This window comes from Megascapheus bottae, chromosome 9 (assembly GCF_031878675.1).
Source record: "Megascapheus bottae isolate mThoBot1 chromosome 9, mThoBot2.hap1, whole genome shotgun sequence".
Taxonomy (NCBI): domain Eukaryota; kingdom Metazoa; phylum Chordata; class Mammalia; order Rodentia; family Geomyidae; genus Megascapheus; species Megascapheus bottae.
In genome coordinates, this window is record NC_143517.1 from 51,783,432 (window position 1) to 51,795,864 (window position 12,433).

The 12,433-nt window shown below is 39.8% G+C and overlaps 1 protein-coding gene across 1 annotated transcript in view; it reads right to left on the reverse strand.

Moving 5' to 3' along the window:
- Nucleotides 1-985: 985 nt before the first annotated feature.
- Ext1 (exostosin glycosyltransferase 1) overlaps nt 986-12,433 on the reverse strand; it is a 269,185-nt gene continuing 257,737 nt past the window's right edge. Inside the window, exons 9-11 of the mRNA XM_090339305.1 lie at nt 7,056-7,216; nt 5,362-5,533; nt 986-1,534 (exon numbers count right to left, since the gene is read on the reverse strand). Of these exons, the coding sequence (XP_090195431.1) occupies nt 1,349-1,534; nt 5,362-5,533; nt 7,056-7,216 (519 nt within the window). The 3' untranslated portion in view covers nt 986-1,348. The remainder of the gene's footprint in view (nt 1,535-5,361; nt 5,534-7,055; nt 7,217-12,433) is intronic.

The window sequence follows — 12,433 nt, forward strand, 5'->3', positions numbered from 1 at the left end:
TAAGAAATAGGTTTTGTGGGTTTGTTTGTGTTTTCTTATTACTGAAGTAAGTTTCACAATCATTATAAGCTCAGGAATAGAAATGTTTTTGTTTTTGTTTTTTTAACAATAAGCACAACTAAATTTCTTTACATACCTACAAATTAAAACAAAATAAATGGTACTTGCATTTGTTTCTATTTTGTTTGCCAGATCCTTGCTTAAAACCATGTTTCACCAAAAATGGTATTCAGGTTCCCATGGCTAGGCATACCCTCAGTTAAGTTATTTCTCATTTCACAGCAATCCTCTGTTCAGTGATGTGCGCTTATACATAATTACCTCTCTCAACAGAGAAACCTCTGATGCTTGAGTTTTATACCAACAAAGAGCTTGTTTTAGAAATAATCGGTCTCACTCCCCCCTAACCCTCACCAGTCTACCCTGGTTTCTTTGGCCTCTAAACTAAAGCCTGTCTCTAACTCTCATCAAACATAAGTCAGTGGTTGAATCTATAATGTAGCCCATACCCCTGGAAAGCATTGGGTTTCTGTTGTGGGCAACCATTTCCATCTAGTTAACATACTGGTGGGTTGTCTGAAGGGCTCCTTGTGGAAGCCAAACAAATTCTTAATTACATTAATGTCTTCTTGGTACTAACTCCCTCCCACCCTCCCCCACTGGAAACAAAAAAAGAGTATCATATTTCTATATCTCAAACATAAAGGGTTCTGTTAGAACTAATTGCCTACTCGGAAGTCATGCATCAACATTTTAGATATAAAAGTTGGGAAATTCAAATTGGAAAACAATTTGCACTGGCAAGGTTGAATAGTGAACTTCTCTTAACATATGCTCAGTTGTTTCTTGACCCTGGGTTGACTGACTCGTTGTGTTTCCCATGAAGTCTGAGCTTTTGCAACTGCAGGAAACCCTGCCGTGACCAAGGGCAGCAAGGTCTGGGGAAAGAGGAGTAGCAGCTTTGAAATAGTCACAACCAACACGATTTTGATTAAAGAAAGAACTCTGGTTTTTAATAGTTTTGATCATTAAAAAAGTTTAAACCTGCATAGCAATCATTTCAAAAATAATTATTTAATGTTCCATAATTAAACTGTACACAACCTAGTCTTGGGACACAGACGCCAGATGAGGTGAGAGGAGCTGTGCAGTCCCAGGAGCCAGGAGTTGAGTCCTCATTGGCCTTTCGTGTGTTTTATTTATTTATTGTTTTGTTATTCTGTTCATCAGAGTTTATTTGGATGCTTGGCACAATCTGGCTCCAACTGATGGTGGATCTGCACTGGGAAGAGAGAGAGGTTGGACAGCCGTCCTGTCTCGTTGCCCCTTCCTCACTCGGCCGGATTCCTCAAAGTCGTTCAATGTCTCGGTATTTCTTCCTCAGAATAGAGACCTGGTCTTTAAAGAGCACGGGGTCGAGCCTCATCTGAGAGTGGATCAGCGGCATGTAGCCAAACCAGCTGGCAAATGTATTCATGCAGCTCTGTCGCTGGGCAAAGTGGTCAGGGTCAGCCCAGCGAGAAGCTCGAGAAGTCTAGGGAAAAGGAAAAGGAGAGAGAGGAAGAATGAGAGGAGGGCAACGTGAAAGGGAAATGATGCAGAAAACCGAGCCAGGCTAACAGCAGAATTGGGCGGATGTCCACCAAGCCTCACCTGCCATGTAGGTGGTGACAAGCAAGGCTCAATGACGTTTGCCAAGAGGGGCTCCCAAGACATGGTATAAGTTCATTCATGTTATTAAATACATACCTGTTCTCTACATGGACTCATGCTCTGGCCAGTGAGTGATGAACTTCACTGCATGAACCTCCACTATTTTGGTCACTAAATGCTTGCTTTGTCCTTGGGACCAAATACTACGACTACCAATGTAGTATCTATCTGTCCCTTTCTCCTTTCTCCTATTTCACTGTCTTCCTAAAGATCCCACAAGGGCTGGGGGTTTGGCCTAGTGGTGAGAGTGCTTGCCTAGCATACACTAAGACCCGGGTTCTATTCCTTGGTATCACATACATAGAGAAAGCTGGAAGTGGTGCTGTGGCTCAAGTGGTAGAGCTCTAGCCTTGAGAAAGGCAAAGGGCAATACTCCAGCCCTGAGTTCAAGCCCCAGGATTGGCAAAAAAGATCCTGCAAGTAACATGTGTAGAACAAAATAAAACTCCTATTTTCATTCCAAACTAGTAGACTATAGCATCTACAAAGCTGTTTTCTGGAGATGAGTCCAGATTTAATGATATATAACATATATCTACTATATACTAAAATTCAGAACTCTGCTCCTCACGTTACCCAATCATTGCCTTTCCTTCTCTTCAAATACCCAAAGATTAGGTTTGAAATGGCAATTGAACTTCCGAGTATTCCAGATAAGTAAAACAAGGAGAGCTCCTACCTTTTTAATGCTGTAAACTATTCTAAATATTTCTAGAAATCTTTCTAGATTATGTACATGATTGACATTGAATGGACAAAAAACAAAGGCTTCAATGACTTTAACTGCTAAAATTTAAGGATAACAAAACACTGCTTTTAAAAACTATGTTTTTATGATACAAGGAAAAAATGGCGTACCTAATAATAGAGAAAAACATCCTGCAACCTATTTAGGTAAATAGCGACTTTTAAAAGTGTGGGCATGCGTGTGTATGTGTGTGTGTTTACTTGTTTACCCCTTGACACACTGTTATAAACATACTTTCACAGAAAGATACACTTTAGTGTGAGAATCACTCAGTGTCTTTATATCCACGAGTTTCAATGTACTTGAACATAACATCGAACATAAATACAAATGTTAAGTTATCTCTGAGAAGCAGAATAGCCTGGCATTATTATGAAGCTCATCTGGGCCTCACAACAACCAGGTGAAGTATCTCCTGAGTCTTAGAACTCCCACTTCACAGACTTTAGGGAAGTTAGTTATTTACTGAAAGCTAGAAGGGAGAAGAATGTCGGGCCAACTCTTTAGCATTTATACTGGAAAAAATGTTCTTGGAAAAAAAAAAACAAAGAAAGGTAATACATTAAACCGTCTAGTGGAGTTTTGGATGGAGGAAATGGTCCAACAGGCTGCTTGTTTTGTTCCTAAATTGATGTGGGTGGGTCATTTCTGATTGGCTCTTTCATTCCCAAAAGGGAGAGACTCCATATCCAGACAAAAGTGTGTGTGTGTGTGTGTCTGTGCGTGTGTGTGCGCGCGTGTACACCTATGTATGTAAATAGAATTCTGCCAAGAGCTTCAGCTCATTCTTATTCTTGTGTGAGCAAATGCTCCCACATGGGTTTGTGCACTCGAGAGCACACATGTGCATATACACACACATCCAGTTCAAAAAAGTATCCTTTTTGACTCTGGATTTTAAACATTATTCTAAATCAGCCACCAAACACTAGGAAAGAAGTCTTCTTAGGTACTGAAAGTGGAAGCTTAGAGCAGGCCATTCATTTATTTCACTAGTCACACTAATGTTTAATAAGTAAATGATCAGGAATTAGGCAAATGTAGGCAAAATGCCACAAAACCAAATGTCAGAAGGTAAGTGATAGTCTCACAGCTTATAAATGAGGGTTCCAGAACTGAAAATCAGTACTGTGACACCTGGTAACTAACTATGAGGGCTACTCATCTGAATCCAGGGCTGACAATAAACTACCAACAATTCCCTGTAGATCTTTACATCGAACATGGAATATTTGTGTAGGAACTTCTAAATTGATACTTCGAAGTTTCCTGTCTGAAGTGATGTATTATCAACAAGCGGTGGGAGGAAAAGAGATTAAGAAGGTCAAGTTCTCTAGGATGATCAGCATATACCTAACATGGATGCCATAACAACTATGTATCCGAAAGCTAGTGCTCACTGGACACTAAATCTGCTGGTGCCTTGATTTGGGAATCCCCAGCCTACAGAATTTTGAGGAATGCATAGTTATTATTTATGCAATGTGGTCTTTAATGAGCCTGTTTCTTTTTTTTCCTTTCTTTCTTTCTTTTTTTTTTTTTGTTATGGGGCTTGAACTCTGGGCCTGGGTTCTTTCCCTGAGCTCTTCAGCTCAAGGCTACTACTCTACCATGTGAAGCCACAGCGCTCCTTCCAGTTTTCTGGTGATTCACTGGAGGTAAGAGTCTCATGGACTTTCATGTCTGGGCTGGCTTTGAACTGATCCTCATCTGATCTTAGCCTCCTGAGTAGCTAGGATTACAGGTGTGAGCCACCAGCATCTGGCAAGCCCATCTTTCTTATACTAGTTTATAGGTTAGATAAAAGCTTTCCATTGAGCCCAAGGTTTCCACTGATTATGACAAATGAGGGAAACCATTGAGCCTAAGTTCCTTTGAGTCTGGCTTACTTCACTTAATATGATCTTTTCTAAGTCTTTCCATTTCCTTACAAATGGGGTGATGTCATTCTTTCTGACAGCAGCATAGAATTCCATTGTGTACAAATACCACATCTTGTTGATCCACTCATCAACTGAGGGACATCTAGGTTGGTTCCATATCTTTGCTAGGTAAATGGTGCTGCAATGAACATTGTTGTGCTGGTGGATTTAGTATGTCTTTGTTTCTGGATGATTGGGTAAATGCCAAGTAGTGGAATTGCTGGGTCATAGGGGAGCTCTATGTTTAGTCTTTTGAGGAACTGCCATACTCCTTTCCATAGTGGTTGAATGAGTTTGCACTCCCACCAACAGTGTAGTAGTGATCCCAATGGTTTCCCTCATTTGTCATAATCAGTAGAAATCTTGGGCTCTCCTAGCAGAGATTTGCAATAGAGCAAAACCTTGATACAAAAGGCCATATAGTAAGATGCTAAATGAAAGGATCTCTAGGATATAGAAACATAAGCCATATAATGAATGATTGTTGTTCTTAAGGTACTATGTTATCTCTCATCTCTTTTGCTGTCCCTTGGTTATCTCATATTGTTACAGTATCTCACTTTGTTACCTGATATATCGGATATATTTGTATTTGGTTATTTGAAATTGGATAGGGAAGGGGGAAAACAAGATGAGGGTGGGGGTAGGGGGGAGGGAAATGGGGACCTAGACATGTGAAAGGGTATCAATGTATGGGAATTAATGCACCATCTATCTGGCAAATATCATGTAACCCTTCTATTAATTACAATAAAAATATATGAAAAAAAAGCTTTCCATTCTTGATACAAAGATAACTTTTGTCTTTCTAATTATCCAAAATGTCCAGCACATACAGACCTACCGTATGTATTATATTTCTTTATCTTCCCATTATATTTCTAGATAAAGCATCTGAAGGAACACACATCCTTATCACCTTGGTCAGACCACCAGTTCAGTGAGTGAAGAAAGGGAAGAGCATTCTCTTACTCTTACCTGTCCCATCATTGTCTCCTTATACTGCTTCTTCTGGGTTACTTTGATTGGAGGCAATTTTGTCACAGCAGACACCAAGAAATTCATGAGAATGTCCTCACAATTGGCCAGTTGGTCCACCATGTTTTTTAGGCTTGCTGGCAGGTAATGGGAGTACAGGTAGTGATAATATCTATAAAACCAAAGAGAGTTTCACAGGAGGCCATCATTACAGAAGGGCAAGTAGACTTTACACATACAACCCTTCTTTGAATGCACAAACTCTGCACGATGCATTTAGTAATACTAGAAAGAGAAATTGAATATATAGACCCCAAGGGAAGTTACTTACAGATCATTTGAATGAGAAGGGGAATCAGTGTTTTAATCAGCCCAAAGGCAAGATCCTAAGGCTGAGGTATGATCAGTGTGTTTGCCTCATAAAGACAAAAGACTGAGAGTAATATTAGTGGTCATTAGTCTCACTACCTGGGCAACCCTACTCTAGTCAACTGGCTTTAAAGCTTAGATATCTGCAAGTGCTCAACATATATCTCCATCCATGAAATTTTGTGACATATCCTTTTCGACGTCTTTACATGCTGAAGACTGAACTCCATTTTCTGTAATGCTCAAGCCATCTGTAGCATTTCCCATTTCTGTTGATGGCATCCATCTTTTCAGTCCTCTCATCAAAAAGCTTGGGAGTCCTCAAACCCTACATCTAATCTGTTAGGACATCATGCTGAAGCATCTTCAAAATATGCTCACCATCTGGTCACTTTTCATCACCATTGTCTACTTCCTGGTTCCAGGCTCTATCATCTTTTGCCTAGATAATATCAATCACCTCCTACTAGGTCTCTTTGCTTTTTCTCTGCCCCCTTATACAGAATTCTCAACATGGCATTCTGAGTTGATGTCTCAAACACAGTCTTGATGAATTCTATTCAAATCAATGCACTGGTTCCCAGGGCACTTAGGGGAAAAGGTCAATTTCTCCAGAATCTGTATTTCTAGACTTCTTTCTTGGTCCATCTCTTACCCATTCTATAGTGACATAGTCAATAGTCCATCTTGATGGTTCTCCCAACATTTTGCCTCTGCACATCCTAGCTGTTCCTCCTGCCAGAACACTTTTGGCTAGTTTTCTATTGTTCTCAGTCACTATTTCCACAACACAGCCTCAGTGAGGAGCCTCTGGTCACATTCTAACCTGTCCCGTCTCCACCACTCCTGTCTTTTACTTTATTCTACCATGTGTTCTGCTTTCTCCCATAGCTCTTCCTACTCAGGAGGCTGAGATCTAAGGATCACATTTCAAAATCAGCCTGGCAGGAAAGTCCATGAGTCTCTTATCTCCAATTAATCACAAAACAAAATCAAAGACAAAAAAAATCACAGAAGGGAGCTGTAGCTCAACTGAGATTTAAAAGAAAAGAAATGAAAAGAAAAAAGCTCAGGGACAGTATCCAGGCCCAGTGTTCAAGATCCAGATCTTGGACTGGCACACACACACACACACACACACACACACACACACACACACACACGCCCCAAAACCAACTTTGGCCACATCAATAAAACTTCACTAAGGACACAGATAACTTTGTTAAGATTGTCAATAAGAGTTGGCCTAAGTTCCTGCTTGTGCAATTGCCATGCAGTAGGAGAAAGAACTATCAAATCCAGAAGAGAGATGAAAAACTGCTCACTTGTGGTAAATAGCAGCTCCTGTTAACACCATGGAATAATCGTTCGTCCACTTGGATGTGTACCCCCAACGCTCCTTCGAGTTATCCCAGAAATGGCTGCGTGCTGGGTACCCAACAATCCTCTCTGGGAAGCTCTGCCACACTGTGAAGGCGAAATCCACCTGCGACACAGAACGTAAGCCAAACAAGCAATCAACAGCATTAACAAACGTCAACAAAACATTACCTTGCCCTGCTAATCCATAATGTGGAATCCCAGGACTGTTTCGAAACATTAACTCCACATATGTATCAGCAAATTAAACTGACTGCTTGACATTTTGCCCCTTAATTATGCACATTTAAATGATTTCTGTTAAAGAAAACTTCAGGTGAGTGCGGAAATAAAAGTCTGCTGCTATGTCCTTTAGAAATCCAGTCTGCTCAAGCTAAAAATCAAGCCAAGAAACCCAGTTGCTTCCCCCTCCCTTACTCCTTAAAGGTGTGTGCCACTCTTAATACCCAGTAGGCACCCAGACAGCATCTGTTTTATAAAGGAGAACAGATTTCCTGCATATATCCAGAGAATGAATATACAACACACATCCTAACCAGCACAGAGCAAAGCCCAAGGGACTACAATTAAAGCATCCTCTTAAGGGCAAGAGACAGTTTTTTTTTTTTTCTCTTTTTCTTTAAAAAAAATTTTTTTTTAAAGAGCACAGTTTTAACATAAAGACAGAGGACAGTTCCCAAGCAAAAAAACAATTTCAGGCATCTCATGTTTGAAGGTGTAGAGAAAGCTAGAAAAAGCATCCATAGTTAAATCCTGAAGTCAGGACAAGGCTGACAAGAAAGACGGCTAAGTGATTATCGTCCAGTGCTTGAAAGAACCCAAGGCAGATACTCCTGAACTTTTTGTAATCTCCCAAAGGTGTGAGCTTACTTCAGACTCTATCATTCTTTAAAGAAGCATCAATAAAAATACTAAGTAGAAGATGAATAACAAGATAATAACAAGTCATCATAACATGCTCATCATCACAGAATGCTTACAACAGGACAGGTCCACATAGAGCTGCTAACATAGGTTAATTCATTTCATCCTCACAATTATTCTTGCAGTAGATACTCTTATACATTCAATTAATAGAGAGGAAAAAACATATAAAGGAGCAAGTCGCTATCTAGATATATAGTATATCTACATAGTAAATGGCAAGGTCAAGATTTAAATTTTTTTAAAAAAATCTTGTTTCCTGACCTCTCTAGGGTCAAACCCCTAACATGGGTTTGAACTCAGGGCCTCTGGATTACGTAGCTTGCTTGGCTGGTGCTCTATCACATGAGCCACACCTCCAGCCTGAAAGCCTCTATTTCTTCTTGGTATGGAATTATAAATGGAAACCTCATGATTTGGCAAGCACTGTGATAGTGACTGGGAGACTAAGTGCCACCGCTAGGTTCAGAACTTGCCAAAAAGCTTCAAGGAGAAAGTAAGCATTCACAATAGCCAAAAGGAAAAAATTACATCTACTGATGAGTAGAAATCACATTATAGAACTTCACAATGAAGTACCATGAAACTAAAAGGAATACCATGCAGCAGTATAAAAAGAATTCAGAAGTTCCTGCCTTGTGTTCCTATAAGCCCTGAACATGGATGAACTTTAAAAGCACTATATTAAATGAAAGAAATCAGGTTTTAAAGGCTCCATTTCACAGGGATCCATGTATATGAAATGTCCACAATAGGAAAGTCCACAGGCTAGGAAACAGTGGTGATTCCCAATGTAGGAAGAGATGGTTTACTGGGTTCAAAATTTCCTTTATGTATGATAAAAATGCTTTGGAAGACAGAATACTGTGGCTCACACCAATCATTCTAGCTGTTCAGGAGACGAAGATCTGAGAATCACAGTTGGAAGTCAGTCCAGGCAGACAAATCTGTGAAACTCTTATCTCCACATTAATGAGAAACAAATTTGGAAGTGGAGCTGTGGCTCAAGTGGTAGGACACCAGTTGTGAATGTAAAAACTAAATGAGAGTGAAGGGCCCCAAATTCAAGCCCTAGTACTGGTATATACACACATATATACACATATACACAATGTTTTGGAAGAAGACAGGTGATGGTGACTGCATACATTGCAAATGAATGAAGTCACTGTGTTTCATATTGTGACATAGTAATTTTATGTAATGTGAATATATTACATGAATTTTATCTCAATAAAATATAAATATGAAGCAAAAAAGCTTAGACTATTACTTCTGAAGCTTTTTTCTGTATTCCCACAACACATGCCCAATTATTAAAGGAGTTATTCTCTCTCTCTCAGGAAAAACATCAGTGATTAGTAGGATAATCCAGTGATTACTGGATTATTACTATCTAATCAAAATAAAAGATGCAATATGCCTGTAAATAACCACACAAGCCATCACTTTGAAAACACTGGCTCAGACGATGTTACTCTGTGTATGTATGTGTGCGTAAGGGATTAATTTATTTTAGCTCGTGTAATAAAATACACATGCAGAATGCAGCAATTCCACATATTTAACTAAAAAGAGTTTTAGTGATTGAGAATGTAAGAAATATGCAAATTATCTGAAATTATTTACAGTTATGCAAATTGAACTAACATCCAGTAGTCCCTGTTTTCGTGTACAACCTTGTATTCAAATTTATATGAAATTCTAATTTGGCCTCTGTGATGGTAAATTCTGGGTGCCAACTTGACTGTATCAACAAATACTCAGATTAAGATGGTTTCTAACTGTGTTTTGAGGATATTTCTTGAGAGAACAGTGGTCCCCTCCAAAGTCAGTGGGTACCATTCAATACATTGAGTCCTGAATGGAAGGGGCAGGAGAAAACTTGACAGGAGGTAGCTAACCATGAGGGATGGGACAACAGGAAACACCTAAACAGGATGAGGTTATAAGATCTCCAAGAGAAAATACCATAATTTGTTTTTCAACTAGCTGTTGTTCACTAGGTCATAGAATTTTGCAAGATGAGCTTTTTTCAGGACTTAATCCAATCAAAGGTAGAAGATAGGTTTCATTCTAGCCTAAGAAAGGTAAACACATAGTTCTAAAACAGGAGGTCCATAACTTACCTATCCAGGTCAGTAAACCATGATCTGGACATCAAATGGATTCAGTAAACCTCTCTCAGCCTTATTATATGATTCTGTCCCATAGGCTGTTCCAGAGAGCAGGTTAATTTTGCTGGTGCTTCAGCAAAATTCATTGTCATTTTCACACTAGAGATGACTCCCTTTAAGTCTATGGAAAGAATATTCCTCCAGAGGCTGCAATCCTAACTACTTGAGATCTGAGAATCTTGATTAGAAGCTATCTAGGGCAGCAAAGTCCATGATATTCAAAGTAACCAGAAAAAGCCAGAAGCGGAGCTGTCATTTAAGTGGTACAGTACAAGCCTTGAGGCGGGGAGGGGGGGGGAAGCTATGGGTCTGTGCCCAGGCCCTGATTTCAAGCCCCAGTGCCAGGGGAGGGATGTGGGAGGGTGGAGAAGTAGGAAAAAAAATGTTCCCAGCACTTTCACTACTTTAGTATCTTACCTGCCTTCCTTTTATGTGGGCCCTCAGTGTGGTTACAGAGAGGGGCTGATTAGCTATGCTGATCTTCCTGTAACAAACTCACTCTTTTTCACGTCCTGCCTGTCCCATCCCACTGGCATCTCTTCTCCTACCATTGGACTGGAACTGAACCACTGGTTCTCAGGGCTTCTAACTGACTGGGATTATGCCACCAGCCATCCTGCTACTTCAGCTTAGGGATCGTAGATGACAAACTTCATAGCTTCTTTCATCCTAAGAAGCAACTCCGCATTAAAAAAAAAATAAAATAAAATAAAGAAAAGAAAAGAAAAGATCTCTCCCGGCTCTGTTTCTTTACAAAATTCCGACTAACAAACTTCTCTCGAGATTAAGAAAGACTTATTAGGACTTGTTCACAAAGGCATCCTTCTGGGAGCCTAGAAGAAAAATGGGAGGTGTCACAGATGTTCAGACAACATGGTGGGGAATAGAATATCTCAGAATTTAAAAGACAGCTGCGGGTGGAGTGGGTGGCATCTGCTAGAAAACTGAAATGCAGTTGTGATCATCTAGTCCTCATCCTTGGCTTTGGCTATGATGAGGCCAATAGACGGCATAGGGTATCCTGTAGTCAAAGAAGATACCTGGCTGTTTGCACTCTTTGGGGTTTTCCATTATTCTTTGAAAAGGAAACACATGGCCTGGCGACTACTACAGAACCCAATGGGGGTGTTTTCATCACATGAATCTCTTACTATCTCAAAGCTGTTTCAAGTCATTTCAAAGGAAATTCAGAAAAAGCTATGATTCTTCTGATAGCTCTGCTTTCAGTGCAGATCGTTAACACATCAAAGAAGGAAAAGGTCATCTTAAGGCCCCTTTTCTTTTAAAAAATCAACATCTGTTTTCTTTGGAGGGTTTGCAGCAACTAATATAAATGTAAATAACCAAGTACACCTAATACCTTTAGTAAGACTTCCATTTTAAAAAATCTATCCCTAATACTGTTGAGGCATATTTATACAAGGTAAGAACCTTTCAAAAGGAGAAAAGTTGAATCAACATTTATTCACCTATAAAGAGAAAATTGAGAAATCCTTGCCTACACACATTTTAGACAACACAACCACTCCATTGATCAGCAGGCAAAAGCAAACCAGAATGCCAACCTCTTAAATTTACATATTATTTTCAACCCACGTTGACTTCTAATTACTTTACAAATAAACACGTTCCTACCAGCATGCACTGAGTGGCTGGAATTGCTATTCTTTAAAAAAAAAATTCACCAGCACAAAAATGCAGCACAGTATCTCCAAGTTATTTCTCCATGGAACAGAAAATAGCTAAACTTAGAGTGATACTAAGTACCCAAGGGAAGATAAATGACAAATCATAATCCAGATCATAGGATGACACTTTAAGATTATCTGATCATTCATTCACTATCTGAATGTGCTGCTTTTTGCTGTGTGCCCTCTGAGATTCCCTGTTCTGTACCCCAGATTGATGGAATCCTACCCTGATGGTTACTCTTAACTGTCAACCTGATCCACTAGAGATGCCTAGGAGATCTGTAAAGCACCCACTGCAGGTGTTACTGTAAGGCAATTCCAGAGATAATTAACTATGAGAAGACTCCCCCTAAATATAAGCCACACCATCAAAGGTTAAGAGCCTGGATGGAATAAATAGGAGAAGGAGAAAGCCATGCATTATCACTCTCTCTCTCTCCTCATCCTCTTTTCCCTGACCACCATGAGAGCTTCTCCGATCTGCCATGCCTTCCCTTCCACAATGGACTGAAACTTCTGAAACCCGCATTA